The sequence below is a fragment of the Vipera berus genome, assembly GCF_964194415.1.
Source record: "Vipera berus genome assembly, chromosome: 2".
Classification (NCBI taxonomy): Eukaryota; Metazoa; Chordata; class Lepidosauria; order Squamata; family Viperidae; genus Vipera; species Vipera berus.
The window spans coordinates 126,225,684-126,243,553 of NC_138203.1; the positions used below are offsets into that span (position 1 = coordinate 126,225,684).

At 40.9% G+C, this 17,870-nt stretch overlaps 2 protein-coding genes across 2 annotated transcripts in view; one reads left to right on the forward strand and one right to left on the reverse strand.

Moving 5' to 3' along the window:
• Positions 1-9,520, reverse strand: part of NDUFB11 (NADH:ubiquinone oxidoreductase subunit B11) — a 50,415-nt gene extending 40,895 nt beyond the window's left edge. Inside the window, exon 1 of the mRNA XM_081317624.1 lies at positions 9,323-9,520. Within this exon, the coding sequence (XP_081173750.1) occupies positions 9,323-9,505 (183 nt within the window). The 5' untranslated portion in view covers positions 9,506-9,520. The remainder of the gene's footprint in view (positions 1-9,322) is intronic.
• A 1,419-nt stretch (positions 9,521-10,939) lies between these two features.
• The window catches only part of RBM10 (RNA binding motif protein 10), a 33,924-nt gene continuing 26,993 nt past the window's right edge, over positions 10,940-17,870 (forward strand). Inside the window, exon 1 of the mRNA XM_081321836.1 lies at positions 10,940-11,041. The gene's annotated coding sequence lies outside the window, so the exon portion shown is untranslated. The remainder of the gene's footprint in view (positions 11,042-17,870) is intronic.

Here is a 17,870-nt window from a genome sequence, read left to right on the forward strand (position 1 = left end):
GCCAGCTGTTCAATGCTTCCAAGAAGCCTGGATCCCAGCTGTCCATCCAGTAGATATGCTGGCTCTGAACCCAATCCATCAGAGCACCAAGAATTGCCATAAGCTGCAAAGCCACGGCTGCTCCTTAACGCCAGGAACTGGGATTCTCATCATCCCAGCCACAGCCATAGGCCAAGTAGGAAAGCATTGAAAAGGGCTTGTAGAGAAAATCAGTGTCCCCATTTCAGCAAGCATAGCAAGTGCAGAACCTCTGTGAACATCTTAAGATAAGGATAATTCTCTATCCCAATACAGCTGCCACACATTTCTGGGAAACAAGGAGCTGCAAATTCCGGCTACAGTAAAAAATTTCCCTTGTGTATTCACTAAATCTTATAACCTGCATTGCTGTGTTTCCTCTGACCCACATAATACCATGCAAGGATTACAAATGAGATCTGCAAAACGAAACTAGATCAAAGGTGTCAAGATGCAGTTGGTATGTGCCAGATTTGAGGGATGAAGGATGGGAAAGGAAGTGTAATTATAAATGAAGCAGAGGACACAATGATAGCACTGTACAGTTTCAATTAATCTTGAAAACTTTGTTCCCAAAAGAATTGGGGGCAGATGGGATTTCGGAACTCAATTACAAATAATCTTCTTTTCCTGCAATTTACTTTCCACTCTTTCCTGAAACTATAATAGCAATTGAGCCTTCCCCCCCCCCTTTCATCCTCATTCTTTCTTGCTTGACTGCAGTCATTGTTTCTATTACTTTTACTTACTGCAAAAGCTACAATTAGCTACATTTGAGCAACAAGTCAAAATCAAACAAAATACATGATCACTTAATGTTCTGCGTGATCTTTAACAAACCCAGCATTTGTTTATTATGATAAGAACAGAGCAGCCCCTGATGGCTGCTCAGGAGTGGTATGAATACATGATACAACAGCCCATTTGTTAATGGGGGGCAGTCAATGACAGAACTACACCAACATTTCAGCCCACACAGAAAAACTCCCCTTTTCAGCATAATTTGCATAACTTAAAATTATTTGTCAGTCTCTACTCGTCCCAGCTTCTGCCAACCTAGCAGTTCGAAAGCACGTAAAAATGCAAGTAGAAAAATAGGGATCACTACGGTGGGAAGGTAACAGCGTTCCATGCGCCTTTGGCATCAAGTCATGCCGGCCACATGACCATGGAGACGTCCTCGGACAAGCGCTGGCTCTTTGGCTTTGAAACGGAGATGAGCACCGGCCCCTAGAGTCGGAAACGACTAGCACGCATGTGCGGGGGAACCTTTACCTTTACCTTTATTGATGGCGTTAAAGGATTGTGATTATTACCTTGACAACAAATTCAATCAAGAACAGCACAAAGATGAGGTTTCTCTGAAGAACTCAAAAGTCATGTTATTTCTCTAGAAATTTCCTAAAGCTCCGCCATCATCAGAAATAGTATTACCTCTGAGGTATTATGAGAAATAGCAGGAAAAGAAAATCTATGTGTAAAGATATTATTTGTCATCCCTCTATAGGAAGGCCCTAATTTCATCCCATCTTTGGTCAAATTCATAGATTATTCTGGTGGCAGTAACCTAATTTTCAAGGACGTTGCCCCTTAAACTCAGCACAGCACAGCATCATAATGGCTTCACTATCACCATAATGATGGAAACAGAGGGTCTCAGAAGCACGTGAGAGAATTCTTGACTGCATAACTTTGGAAGAGAAAATGCTCTTCACCTACTTGTTGTTAGCTGTGAAGTCGTGTCCGACCCATCGCGACCCTATGGACAACGTTCCTCCAGGCCTTCCTGTCCTGGTAGATCTTCTGGAGTCCATTTAAGCTCACGCCTACTGCTTCAGTGACTCCATCCAGCCACCTCACTCTCTGTCGTCCCCTTCTTCTCTTGCCCTCAATCTTTCCCAGCATTAGGCTTTTCTCAGTGAGTCCTTCCTTCTCATTAGGTGGCCAAAGTATTTGAGTTTCAGCTTCAGGATCTGGCCTTCTAAAGAGCAGTCAGGGCTGATCTCCTCTAGGACTGACCGGTTTGATCGCCTTGCAGTCCAAGGGACTCGCAGGAGTCTTCTCCAGCACCATAGTTCAAAGGCCTAAATTCTTTGGCGCTCAGCCTTTCTTATGGTCCGACTTTCACTGCCATACATTGCAACTTCACCTACTTACTAGACATCAACTTCAGCTCTAGGGTATAGGAAGGTCTGTAGTTATCATGACAATAAAGCCACTAAGAAAGGAAATCAAAAAGCTATTCAGAAAGAAGAATAACAGAGAAGGGGAAGAAACTTGTGGAAGAAACTTTTTAAATAAAATTTTAAAAGCAGAATAAAAACGAATCAGAATATTTAAAATGTGGGGGGAAGAAAAAAACAAAAAAAAAACCCGAAGAGCAAAGACAAAGGTGCAGCAATCAAAGTAAAAAAAGAAAAGAGAAGGACCTGTAAAGAAGTGACTTCCAATTTTCTCTAGCAGCCATTATAAGTAAAAATATGAAACAACCCCTTTATGGTTATAGAGTTGACTTGCGGTGTGATGAGCGGCCAGCAGATTTAAATAAACAGATAAATACAGCATTTACATTTTCTCCATAATTTATTATTTTTAATCTAATCCTCAAAACCATATATTGTGACTTTTGTTTCCCACAAAAAAAAAATCAATGAGCGATTTCCAATCATGAAATTTACACAATGCCTTTTCTCTAAATAAAGCAGCCAAGTTGGATATTTCACGAGGTTCTACCATCTGCACTATCCATTCCTCCATTGTGGGTCAAGTCAAATCTTTCCACCTTTCTGCACATAACAGTGTCAATATTTCGTGGAGGAAACATCTGACTAAATTGTAGGGATGTTAATTCAAATGACAGTCTTCCTTTTCAGTTCTGACCTTCTATTTACAGAATGCCTTTCTTAGTAAATATGTCTGATGCCTGCTTTATTATTGTTTTCAGATGTAGGAAAGGATATGTTTATTCTCTAAGGCTTCTCAATAGTTAGAAACGCATTAAACTAAGTGCTATAGTTTATAAATCACTACAGCTGAATTTACATATTCCCACAAAGGCAAAAATCAGAAAAACACTTCCAGATGTACTGTTTGGGAAATTACATAACGCAATTTTGTGTTCACAGTAGGCTATTATATAGTACTCAACAGAAACATTCATAGCATTGGGTAATGGAAAAAACCTACCAATGCGCTTAATCCTACCTTTCTATAAATGGTAGAAATGATATTTGGTTAAATATATAGAATAGAAAATTGTGCAGCTGTGAGTAGTGTGTATTGGCTAATGCAAATAACTTCACTTATTTTATAGTAAACTGCTGCTGAATCTGTACTTCATCAGTAGCCAGTTTGAAATTCAGCTCCAACTGAATGGAAAATTCAGCTCATGCAAAGGAGTATCAGTATCCTAGAGATACCAGTACTGATTAAAAAATATATATGGTTGCTTGCAAGATGTGGGATACAGAAAAATAACTGCTAGTCAAAGAACATTCCAAGATCCCTAGCATAATCTTAAATTCTACCACCCCTGTTATTGTATACTCGGTAGCTTTGGGCCATGCAAATCAAGAAATAAATGCAGATGGTTTCTAGCTCCCTAAATCAAATGAGAAAACCATATATATTTAGCTGTTCATTCAAGAGACAAAACATGGATTTTTCAACATCACTCTCAGCTAGACATCAAAATCTTTAATGCATTTGAGGTTTTCATTTTCCTGCATCTTGTCAAGTTGAGATGTGCTCTTTGCAAATGTTGACATAGCTTCTCAGTACAGAAACTAGGAGAAAATTCCACTAAAATGCCTGAATAGGTAACAATCTGTATTCATTGGCTCTCTAGCACCTACTCTAACTAAGTAAGCCATCATGCTTTCCTGTAAAGTTTCCTTTTACCAGCACTCAGACAACAATCCATATCAAAGAGAGAGAGAGAGAGAAATTAAAGAAACAGGAACAAAGAAAAATATTTGACTTAACTGAAACTGGGAGAAGATGCTGAAGTTATAGCAATGGCGGGAAAAAAATATGGATAAGAAAGAACTAAGCCAGGGGTCCTCAACCCCTGGTCCATGGACCAGTACCGGGCCGCGGCATGCCAGCAACTGGGCCACACAAACTAGCAAAACCCCATCCACGAGACGCAGGCAGCACACAAAACCACGCACCCTCCGATCCGCAGGAAAAACCTCTCTCCATGGAACCAGTCCTTGGTGCCCCAAAGGCTGGGGACCTCTGAACTAAGCAACATCCCACTCCTCCAATAATACATTGTCCCGTCTAGTAGCAAAAGCTACAATTCTCTCTAAAGACAATGGATAGTATGATACCCTTTTAGCTCTTGTCTCACTTAACCAGACAGTGAAATGACTCTGAATTGAACATGTCAATAAAGGTAATGGTAAACGTGAACTGCTTGCTCTCTTCCCCTGCTTCTTAAAATCTCCTTGAGGCACCAAAGCTACATAGCCGGCAGGATCAACAACAATCGCACATATAGCAATTAAAAAAACAAAACCAAACCCTAGTTCTAATGGCATATATGGAGTCACAGCACCACCATGTGGCCAGATGTAACTGCTATTCCAAGATCAATGGATGTAGCTGAGAAGCCAAGAGTTCCAGTTGGTCTTCAAGTCATGGAATTTAACAAAGAGACTCAACCCTATAAAGAAGCCTGCAAACTCTTACTAAGACTGGCAAGCAGGAAAATCTTCTGTTTATTGCAGGGCAATAAATCCAGGATGGATGTTTTGTTTTCCCCTTGGTAGGTTTTTGATCTGCTGGGTACCATGGTTGGCATTTGTTTGTTTAATAATCAAGGTGATTCAAGGTTAGGCTGTTGCTTAATCAATTGGCCTAATCAAGGAACTATAAAGGGGAAAAAAAACAATATGTCACCAACTACGACAGGACACCAACTACGACAGGACATTCATTTAGTGACCATTCAAAATCACAATGGCACTGAAAAAAAGTGACTTATGGCCATTTTTCACACTTAGCACCATTGCAGCAGCCCCCACGGTCACACAGCCAAAATTCAGACGTTTGGCAACTGGCTCATATCTACGAAGGTTGCGGTGTCCCGGGGGTCATGTTATCCCCTCTTGTGACTTTCTGACAAAGTCATCGGGGAAGCCAGATTCACTTAACAACAGTGTTACTAACTTAACAACTGCAGTGATTCACTTAACAACTGTGGCAAGAAAGACAGCGAGGTGGGGCAAAACTCACCCAACAGTCTTATTTAGCCACAGAAATGTTGGGCTCAACTGTGGTCGTAAGTCAAGGACTATCTGTATATAAACAGAGAGGAAACGCCACTTCCTTCTGGCACTGATCATGTTACCTAGTTTGGTAATGAAACGTCTGCAGGAAAACATGAGCACCAAGGAGTCCACAGTTCAACCGTGAACCATAGAGGTTCTCCTCTAACAATGAATATTTATTATCCTAAAAGTTTACAAAACTGGAAACAAATACTGGCTCAAGAACACTCATCTCTGAAATGGCCAAGGACTACAAAAGAATATGACTGTAGTAAAAAGTTATATAATAGTGTTAGCCGTTGGAAAGCAGACTTAATCTCCCAATGACATCTGAAGGTTATTTTTAATAGCACCCTTTTAAGCGTACAGTATCCACTTAGCCCTTTAAAAAGTTCCTAGTTCCTTTACTCTTGGAGCTATAACCTCGAGATTCAAAGGATACTGAAATCTGTATTCAATATTAAACAAGAAAAATACAAAAGGAATGAAATGTTTCAGTCAGACCATAAGATAGCATTGATCTACTACAAATGGGGTGATTCCTACCACAGTAACCAAAGAAAAACGTGTTGGGATTCCAAATGAAACCACAGATCATAAGGAAACTAAAAAAAGAGAAATCACGATACTGATTCAAGAACGATATAAACCACTAATCAGTAAATAACCATTATTTAAATCATTTCAGATTTGCAGATGATGTTGTTTTCTTCTCACAAGACTCAGAAGAGCTACAAAGGGACATATAAGAGCTGCACAAAGGCAGAACCGTTTGGCCTAAAAATAAACCTGAAAAAGAGCCAGATTATGTTTAATAAATTCACCAAAGAAAGAAAAAAAATACATCTGGAGAAGAACTAGATCTACATCTAGTAGTACTACTAGATATAGTACCACATATACCCTGGCCAAAGGATCTCAGAGGAAGGTGATAGGATAAAGGAAATTGAACAGTGTGTTATATGTGGTTGGGAGACATTCGGCAAGCTAAGCATAATTTTCAAGAACAACCTCCCCCTGCTGTGCCTTAAAAGTTTTTGATCAGTGTGTGTGCTACCTGCTCTAACATATGCCGGTGAAACATGGACACTAACTCACAATCGATATAAAAACTACGAGTGGCATAAATAGCCATGGGAAAGATACATGCTTGGCATTACAAGACAAGATAGAAAGATCTGCACATGGATTAGAAAACAAACAAAAGTATACGATATCGTCAAGAGAGTAAAAGAATCGAAATGGAAATGGGCTGGTCACCTAGCAAGAACTGATGGCAGGTGGACCAAGGCAATCATAGAATGGATCCCACTTGATAAAAAGCATCCACAAAAGAGAGCTAAAACAAGATGGATCAGCAACATCAGCAGGCCCATTTGGCAAAAGAAAGCTCAGGACTGTATGGGTTGGAAATATGCAGGTCTTCATCCTGCAGTGGATAGACAATGGCTAAAACGATGATGATGATGTATTATCCACTTAATTTTAATAGGGCTGAATATTTCTTTTTTTTTCTCTCCCACAAAAGGGGTTGGAGAAGATTACCTTAATAATTACTTAGAGTGGAGTGGGTGTTCTGATTTGGAATATATATATTGATTCAGCAAGAAGAGAAAAATCTAGCAATGATAGTAGTTGGCTTTATAACAACCACCCAAAAGTTGGATCACTCACAATTCCCTGCTTCGTATTTTATTGTGTGAATTCCTTTTGGAATTTTTCATTTGAAAACATACAATTGATTAATTGTAACCAGATAAAAGGTATCCATACAGATATAAAATGCAATTCTTAATTTCTTTAAAACAGCTGATTTTAATAAATTTTACAAACTTGGTAAAATCACTCTTTTAATAAAAAGTTATACTTTTTGAAGTTGTGGCTCGATTTGGGAGAAAAGAAAAATATATATAAAGAACAGTTTACATTTTATTCATGTAAAAACATCTGCTATTCAGTTTTGATCGATTTTAAAACATTTATATAGCTGCCCATCTTCCAACCAACTCTGGGCCGCTCCCAATATCTGCCACATTCAACTAATTAAGTTTTAATTCTGAGTAGAGAATCATATAGATAGGTTTACACTATGCCATGGCTTGTTTCATGACAAAATTTTTGAATAATGTATAATTATCTACATTCATACATGTTACTTTAAACAAACTATTAGAATTAGTGTAAAATGATAAGTCAATCACTAAATTGCATATTAAGATTATGATTATGTTAATCAACTGATTAATGAATAGATGTTTATATAATGCTCACAAACCTCATGTCTATCTTTAACAGATAATTTAATATGTTATGGAAAGTGTATAGTTACACAAACCATTGTTTATTACACATACTGAATTTTTGTTTGTACTTCATTTTAATTCTCTCTTGCCTTATTATATTAATTGCAACCAGCTACAGCATTTATGAGACCCAGTTTAATGTAGCGGTTAAAGCATGGCATAAGGCTAATCAGCAAGTGGATATTAGATATTGCAGTGCTATCTTAGGCTTCAATTTAAACAATACACTAGAGTGAAAAATCAGACTCATTTGTCTTCATTCATTATTGTTATGTTGTGACAGCAATCTGCTTAATATTTGTAAAAATCAAGAGCCTTCTATCTCCCACTGATGTTGAGGTTGTATACTGCACTGAGTATGGTTTGGAGATGATTTTCAAGATTCAAGATTCTTTCCAATGATAATTCTATGACTCTAAAATAGAAAGAAAAAAGAAAGGACTGTTTCAAAACTATAGCCTAAACTCAATGACTCTCTCTCTAGTGAGCATATTAGTAATTCAGGACTCTGAAAAGCTGAAATTGGACATACTAACATTTTCACTAAGCAGAGTGAAGAAAACTTACACAATGCTAGTTTTCCCATCTCTCCATGCAGCACAAATCCTGAGTGAAAGAAGCATAAATGATGCACTCTTGGGCAGAATACATACCCTATACTTATTCCAGAATAGGTAATCCTCAACTTACAGTTACAGTTGAGCCCAAAATTTAAGTTGCTAAGTGAGAAATTTGTTAAGTGAGTTTTGCCACATTTGTTAAATGAATGACTGCAGTTCTTAAATTAGTAATATGGTTGTTAAATGAATCTGGTTTTCCCCATTCAGTTTGCTTTTCATCAGATCTCAAAAGGGGTTCACTTGACCCCAGGACACTGCAGCCATCATAAATGTAAGTCAGTTATCAAGCATCCGAATGTAAATCATATGACTATGGGGATGCTGCAATGGTCCTAAGTGTGAAAAGTGGTCGTAACTCACTTTTTTTTAGTGCCGCTGTAACTTTGAAGAGACACTAAATGAACTGTTGTAAGTCGAGGACTAGCTGTAGCTGCATTCTTGGGTTAGCATGAAAGGTATTATTTTGCAGCTACAAACTGGGACCATGAAATACTCATAATTCCAGGATAGACAACTACATTTCAGAAATCTCCAGACGTGCTGGCAAGATCGTTGTCCAAACTTTCCGTGAGCACAAGTCTCTGGCTGTGAATCCTACAAATTGTAGCCCGATCTATCCAGAGGGCATACCATGGTGGAGCAGTGGGCTGATGCCTCCTTAAGTAACACCAGTTGCCTGCAATTAGTGCAGGTTCGCATCCCACCAGGCTCAAGGTTGACTCAGCCTTCCATCCTTCCGAGGTAGGTAAAATGAGGACCCAGATTGTTGGGGGCAATTAAGCTGACTTTGTAATAATGCCGCTTGGGGGGGGGGGCGAAAGCCCTAATAAGCAGGCATATACATAGAATGAAGGCAATTGCTAAGCACATTGGTTTGTGCTTAAATTGTAAGCCGCCCTGAGTCTTCGGAGAAGGGCGGGATATAAATGGGATTAAAATAAAAATAAATAAAAAATAAATATCGCAGAAAGATGTTCTTAGAGAACATGAAGCACCTTTCCAAATATACTGCACCTCCTTTTCAACAGGAATGGAACAAAACTCCTACTCAGCTTGCCCCTATGATCCCCTGCCTCTTTAGCTCTCTCCTCTTGACAGTTCTCACCTTGATGAAAGCGCTCTTCTCGTCTTTCTTCTCCACTGGGTGCCACTCAACCACGTCCGGAAAGCGAGAGGCCGGCGGGATCCGGGTAGAAACCGTGGCATTCGTTGTTTGGCCGGAGGAGACCGCACGAACCGGTAACCCCAGCAACCTCTGCGAGCCCAGCAGCCTCCGCAACGCCGCCATGGTCAACAACAATCTAACCGGAAGCGGAACCAGTTCCTCCGGAAGTTGTGCTGGGAAGGGGAAGCAAAAGTTTCACGCTTTTTTTTTGTAGTCTGTATATAGCAGGGGTCGGCAACCTCGGCTCTTTTATGACTCGTGGACTTCAACTCCCAGAATTCCTGAGCCAGCTATGCTGGCTCAGGAATTCTGGGAGTTGAAGTCCACGAGTCATAAAAGAGCCGAGGTTGCCGACCCCTGCTATATAGTAATGGTGGAGAAGGTTCGATGGATATTTCGGAATTGTAAGAGATGACTTTTTTTTCCTTTTAAATAAAAACCCCGATAGAGAAGTTGAAAAAGCCTCTGTGACGGTGTACGACCAAATACAACTTAGATTGTTAGTGGTATTGAACTACTAGTATAAACAAGTCTCTCTCTCAGGGTTTTCTCTTCAAATGGTCCCTACTCTATTGCCTGGAGTTCGTATTGCAAAGCTAGTAGGATTGTAAGGTGAGCAATAGATCAATCGCTCCAGCTACCTTTTATTCTGAAAAAGAATGTTTCTGCTCGTAACTTTATTTTAAAAGGTATACTTGAGCTCAGTTGTTTGTCAGTTTTCCTTATTGCGTTAATAGCGCTGTCCTGTTTTTTTTTATTCTATGTAGAAAACGTCTCATGAATTCATGGGGAGGGGGAGATTATTCCAAGTACAACACCCTCCTGACTTCACAATGGAAAAAGTAACTTATGAAGCGACAGGTGAAAATATTCCCTTGACGCCTGCCCCAACTGTATTCTTTCCTCAAGGCCAGTACCACTCAATATTATTTAATGTTTTAATGTAAAACAGTTTATCAGCTTCTAAGCCTCTTTGGAAGATTGTATATCATAAAAGGAAAGATGCATTGATTAATAAAGATTTCCATTTACGGTTAGGTTTACCGAACGTAGTGGACTGGAGTGTGCTTTGATGCGTTGTGCAAACCTAGCTGGTGCAGTTAGTGTACTGTTCAACGTGAATGCAAAGGCAATTAATGAATAAATTGATGGTTACTGTAGGTTCCGCACAGTTGGGTATCCCTACTCCTTTTGCACAGGCTTTTGCAAACGAGGAGCCGATCTTGCTAGACTCCAACTAACAAGAAATATTCGCATCTGTCAACAACAACAACAACAACACGAAATCAAAGCAAATTTCTCCGAGCAGCTCGGAGGACCAGCTCAGCAAGCCGGCGCGAGAAAAGCGAACGACGACGAACCAAAAGCTGGAGCGACGGAGTCTTGCACCAATCGTAAAGCGGAGGGGGCGGTCGCTACAACAGTGCGAGCCAATGGGTTCGCGATGATGGGCTTTCTTGCGCGCTAGGGGAAATGAGGGAGGCGGTCGGACGCTCCGGTGTCACCGACGACGACCGTGACGAAGAGAGTCTTGGGAAGAGGCGGGGGGGAGGCGGGGGGGCGGGGAAGGTGGCTTGGAGGAGCGCCGCCATTTTGCAAGGCGAGACGGGTGGCTCGGTGGTCTCTCCAGCGGTCGGGAGCCTGGGAAGGGTTCGCCAGGTGAGTAAGCCGGGCGCGCCGAGGATTGTGGGGCTTGGTGTCCTGGACGGGGCGGTATAGGCTGGGTATCCCCCCCCTTCCCCAAGGCGCGACAGGCGGGGGCCCTGGGCAATCCGAGAGAAAGCATCATTCCTCGCTGCTGGTCGAGAAGAAAACCGCCTTGCTTTGGAGCCTGGCGGAAACTGATCCAAAGGCCGCTTTTGTGTTTTCCGCGCCTGAAGGACTCTCCAATTTTGCCCCTGTATCCGAACACAAAAGAGGAAGGGGAAACCTGCTCGGTAGTGGGGCTGGGGGTGGGGTGGGGTGGAGCGAAAAGCTCCTATGGAGAGAGACTTGGGCTCGCCTCTTAGGTCCTATGTGTATAGCAATCAGAATAGAGCTGGAAGGGATCTTGGAGGTCTTCTAGTCCAACCCCCTGCTCAAGCAGGAGATTCTCTATACCAGGGTTAGGCAACCATGGCTCTTTTATGACTCATGGACTTCAACTCCCAGAATTCCTGAGCCAGCCATGCTGGCTCAGGAATTCTGGGAGTTGAAGTCCATGAGTCATAAAAGAGCCAAGGTTGCCTACCCCTGCTCTATACCATTCCAGACCAGTCCCTTCTTAAAGACCTCCCCTGATGAATCGCCCACAACTTCTGAAGGCAAAAGCTGTTCCACTGATTAATTATCCTCACTGTTAGGAAGTTTCTCCTTAATTCCAGGTTGTTTCTCTCCTGGATTAGTTGCCATCCGTTGTTTCTTGCCTTGCCCTCTGGTGCTTTGGAAAATAAGTTGACACACACACACACACACACACCCTCCTCTTATGAAGAGGAGGGGGTCAATATGAAGAGCAACATGTTTTTGTGGCTGGTCAAGAACAAACATCAATTGTGGAGCAAGCTTTTGAGGTCTAGAATCTGTTTTCTCTGGAGATTGGAAAGGCAGATGCTGCAAAAACACTGACTTCAGAGCGGAAACATTGAGGAGCTAAAAGGGGCCAGGAAATGTAAGAGAGGCAGTTAGTCCGAAACACTAAGAACTGTATATGCAGCATGATAACAAAGAACCCCAGGTTTGCCAATTGCTGGTAATATTGCTATCTTTAATATGATAAGCCCAGTCGTACTTAGTAGTGTCTTCTGTTGAATTTGTTGACATTTATTTTTGAATAGAAACAAGTCATTTAATACTGCTTTATAAAGCCTTAATAAGACCACACATAAAATATTGCATCCACTTTTGGTCACCATATTATAAAAAAGATGTTGAAATTCTGGAAAGAGTGCAGAAAAGAGCAATAAAGATGATTAGAGGGCTGGAGGGTATAAAATATGGGGTATATGAAGAATAGTTGCAGGAATTGGGTATGTCTAGTCTACTGTGTTTCCCCGAAAATAAGACGGGGTCTTATTTTTTTTTGCCTCCAAAAGAGGCATCAGGTCTTATTTTGGGGGGATGTCTTTTATACTCCCTTTGGCACTGACAGCCCTGCCCAGCTGGTCCACTTCGTCTGTGGCCGAAGGAGCAGCTTCATTCTGCAGTGGCATTCCGGTCTGCAATTTCATAGTCAGGTTTTTCCGGAAGGCCTCTGTGGCCGAGTACCAAGCTATGGATTGAATAGCTCGGCTACAGAGGTCTTGCAGAACTGAGCTGTGGATTGAATCCATAGCTCGGTTCTTGGCTGCAGAGGCCTTCTGGAAAGGCCTGTGATTGAGAAATGCAGGCCTGGCTGCAGAAGACGCCACAGAAGAAGTGGACAGGCAAGGAGAGGCCTGGCTGCAAGGTAAGGGGTTGCGTGGGGTGGCTCCACACCCCTACCCTAGCTTGATTTTGCCTCACCCCAAAATTAGGGCTTATTTTTGGCATAGGGCTTATATTAGGGCGACTCCCAAAAATCAAGCTAGGGCTTATTTTCAGGGAAACACGGTAGTGAAAAGGACTGGGGTGGCACAATAATGTTGGACTAGAACAGGGCTTTTCAACCAGTGGTATGGGTACCACCTGTGGTACATTGGCACCTGGCAGCTGGTACATGACCATCCTAGAAAAGGGGTAGCAGGGGAGGGGAATGGCAGCACCACACAAGCCTGAGCGAGAGATGGCTAGAGCTGCAGAGCTGTCAGGGCTCAGTGGAAGTGCCAGGATCAGCGCCTGGCTCCAGCTGGAGCTTGGTGCTGATCCTGGCACTTCTGCTGAGCCCAGAAGAAGCGCCAATCAGCTGGAATGTCGCAGCATCTCCAGGGTCTTGTGATTTACATTCAGATGCTTGGCAACTGATTCATATTTATTTATGATGGTCACAGTGTCCCAGGGTCATGTGAAGTGACCAAAACGTGCTGCAACCACCCAGCAGATGGGGGGAATAAAAACCAAAAACACACCCCGCCCCCACTGCCAATCCTCAACAAAATGCTCACAACAATGAAAACCTCGGACAGGAGGAAGAGCGCCGCCGGGCGGGCAGGCAGGTGTCTTGCTCGGCTGTGGCTTGGGGGGCACTTTTTTTAGTGCCATTGTAACTTTGAACAGTGACTAAGCGAACTGTTGTAAGTTGAGGACTAACTGTACTTCATCACTTTTTTCCTTTCTTTTTTTGGGGGGGGGGTAATCAAGTTTTTGACACCTTGCTAGGTAACTGGTAGTACTCGGATGTTGCCATATCCTAAAAGTGGTACAATGGGCGAAAAACTTGAAAAGCCCTGGACTAGAAGACCTTCAAGGTCCCTGCCAACTCTGTTATTCTGTTATTTCAGTTTTCTGAGAATTGATGGTTCAATTTGTAGGACTTGATGGGAAAGCAGTCTTCCATATTTCACCGTTCCTGAACTTGATTTAAGTTTACCGGTAATATTTAAATTTTACATAAATCTAAACTAGAGCAAGTAGAATGATTTCTGTATCTTGGTAGAATATTTAATAGATATAGGAAAAGGGATGGAGAAATATTAGGATTATAATATTGATAGAAAGAAATGGGCCTATGTGGTGAAAATTATTTATAAAGACAAAATACTCATGGCACCTTTGCTGTCATTTGTGGATACAGAGAGAAGCAAAAAATTGAATTATACAAGCTGAGGTTTCAGTATTTGCTAATTCAGTTTTCAGTGTGACTTCATAGGACATAACTATTGTGAATAATGAGAATCTTCTCTGTGTTGAGATGATTTAGCCATATAGAGAGAATCACAAATCCAGTGTAAGAAGGAAGAGAAAGAAGAAGAAAAAGATTGTGAAAGTCATGGCTGGTTCAATGGAGTTGGTAAAGATCCTCCAAAGATAAGAGATGAGAATTTAAAAATAAAAGGAAATGTAAAAAGCAGTGTATGAAAGTGATACAAACAAGGTTGGTTTGCAAGATATAAGGATATGGAGTGATGTAGTGAATGGTTTGATATAAATTAGATTTAGCCATATTTTGTTCTCTTTGTACCTGATGCCTTCATTATTTAGGCTTATTATTTTTACTCCTTTCCTGCACTTTGCAAAACGTTGGTTATATATATGATAGGTTTTCCCCTCAGAACCTCTGCATCTTGTACGTATTCATGGATAAGCCCATCTACATCTAAGCAGCCCCTTGAATCTTTAACCAAAATGATCTGCACCACCTGCAGATAAGCCAATTGTGAAAATTTAAAAAAAAATACAAAATTTTTGAGGTATGGCTTATCAGGTGGTGGCACATTTTCCATGATATTTTAGTTAAAAATTTGAAGGTCGTCTTATCCACACATGGACATATATGGTTATGTATCATATGTGTGCATTATACAGTACTGTTTAATAAACATTGTGCTATAGAATATAGAATGGGGCTGTGAGAATGATCTTGGGAGACGAGAGGAAGTGCTGCGGCTTAGACAATAGTCAAGACAAGAGATATCTCAGTCTGTGGAAGTATTTTTTTTATTTTTTTTTATTTTAATTCCATTTATATCCCGCCCTTCTCCGAAGACTCAGGGCGGCTTACAAACTTAGCAGTAGCCTTCATTCTATGTATATGCCTGCTTATTAGGGCTTTCACACCCCCCCCCAAGCGGCATTATTACAAAGTCAGCTTAATTGCCCCCAACAATCTGGGTCCTCATTTTACCTACCTCGGAAGGATGGAATGCTGAGTCAGCCTTGAGCCTGGTGGGATAGTAATAAGGGAATGGAAAATATTTCAAAAGACACCTACCCCTTTAATTTTCTGAAAAGTAAAAGCAGGGCAGTGGAGAAATGCTTTCAGATTTGCAAGATTCTGTTACTGTACAATAAGAGTATATTGGTACTCATGGTTTTGGTTTTGGTCCAGACTTGGAAGTGCTGAGAGAATGGCTTTATTAAAGAAAAAAAATGCTTGTTTTGTATTAGATATCAAGCCAGTAATTGACAGTGTGGCTGTTCTCATCAAAGTAAGTTCAGAAGATCAAAATGAAGACAAAGTAATCAAAACTTTGGAAGATGAACAAATCTTGCAAAACTTGAGAGATGTGGGATTTTGGAGGTTTTTTTTAAAAAAAGTGATACATTTAATACTCTGCAGTGATACCTGAAAGGTGATGCTGATCTCAGCAATAAGATATAAACCTTGGTTCTGAAATCACATTTTTGGAATTAGATTTTAGAACTTGCTAAGCAAGAGACAAACTGTTATGCTTAACCTATGAGATAAACTGATGAAGCTGAGCATACATTTTCAAACATAAATGCAAAATTCACATCCACTGAATCTCCGCACGCTCATCTACAAATGTATATTTCATCTGACATGCTTGGGAAGGAAGGCATAGTTTAAATGTTAAAATATTCTTGACTAGAGACACATTTCTGAACAGCATTATTGGTTATCTTTAAGTAAATTTAAATTAAACATCAGAGGAGAAGGTACTAATGGGATATAAGTGATATCGTGACTGATTTGGCCACTGGGAATTTGTCTTTCTTGGTCAGTTTTAATTATAATCATATCTGGGAAGAGTTTTTGTTACTTGTAAGAGGCTTTAATGAAGTTACTAAGTTTAGTTATTACATCTTGGGTTGGATTTCTACTCTAAGAATAGCGATAAAAATTACTGTATCTTGTTGGAGTGAATAAGAAAATAGTTCATAGAACAGTCAGCATGCACAAAGAAACTGGCGATATTTATATCCTTTGTATGTCTTAAATTTCATTAGCAATAGCACTTAGATTTATATACTGCTTCATAGTGCTTTACAGTACTCTGAGCGGTTTGCAATGTCAGCAACAATCTGGGTCCTCATTTTACCAATCTTGTAAGGATGGAAGGTAGGGTCAGCCTTGAGCCCATGAAGATTGAACTTCAGACTGTGGGCAGAGTTAAGCCTGCAATACTGCATTCTTACCACTGTACTAGTACAATAAAAGCTGCAGTTGTGTGATGATTTAATTGTACCTTGTCTTTAGTTTAATATTAGATGAATGGGAACTAGTAAGACAAGCATAGATCCTACAAAGACCATTAGATTTAACCTGGCAAGGATAAGAAAATCTTTATTTCTTAAAAGATTAATTCCAGTTTTTCATGGGAACCATTACAGTGAGTATATGAATAATGGTAGCAAAGTACAGGTGGTCCTTGGGATATGGCCATTTGTTCAGCAACCATTCAGACTTGGTAATTGCACCGAACAAGGGGGATTTATAACTGGTCCTTGGAGTTCCAGCCATCACAGTGTGTCTCCTGGTCACGTAACTGTGATTTCCAATGTTCCTGCTGGGTTCCCACAAGCAAAGTTTATGGAGAGGTTGGAAGTCATGGTCACATGTGGTCCTTGCTTAATGATGGCACCTGGGACTACTGGAATTGTTGCTAAGTGACATGGTCATGTGATGTTGCATTTTACTTCTGTGTCAATTAGCAATGGCAATTCCCATCTCAATTACTATTGTAATGTGAGGATAACCTGTATATTTGTTATGCAGCTCATAAAGAATTCACAGTTTTCTGTTGACTTACCTGTGTTTGTTCTTCTCCATGTTGAAAATTCTTGGAATTTAGTTTTCATAAGCCACTGCACTAAGAAATATAATTAATTCTGGAATTCTACAAGAGAATAACAGAGAATGTTTCTGAAAGGATTTTTTTGTTGTTGTTAGTGGGAGCTTTGGCTACTGAGACTCAAAGTGCTTTAGACCCATAAATCTTTCTAAATCTGTTTCAAACCTCAAAAATGATCATCTGACTGATAAAACACCGGAATTATTTTATTTTATTTAGTTGCATTTGTATACCTCCCTTTCCCTGAGGACTCAGGGCGGTTTACAGGGAATTAAAAATCAAAACATACAAAAGTTAAAACCAGTTAAAAAGTATTAAATTCACCCTGTACACTAAAAACCCCAAATTAAGATTTTCTCCTCAGCCTGGGCCCGAGAGCTCAAAGAGCCAGGTCTTCAGGCCCCGGCGGAATGATCGGAGGTCGGGAGCAGTCCTCAGCTCCACCGGCAGCTGGTTCCAGAGGGCAGGCGCTCCCACTGAGAAGGCCCTATCCCTGGGTATCACCCGCCGGCAATCTCTCACCGGCGGAACCCTGAGCAGACCCTCCCTGTGGGAGCGCACTGGGCGAAGGGCGTTTGATGCCGGCAGCAGGTGTTCCCTCAAATAACCCGGACCCAGGCCATATAGGGCTTTATAGGTAATAACCAGCACCTTGAATTTCACCCGGAGGGCAACCGGAAGCCAATGCAGCTCGCGGAGTAGAGGTGTTACATGGGAGTATCGGGAAACCCGATATGTATGTACTCAAGGTCAGATAGCCAGTCGATTAAAAAGCTAAGAATGCATTTGTAAAAGTTTTAACTAGTTTAATACATGAAAGACGTATTAGAATTTAG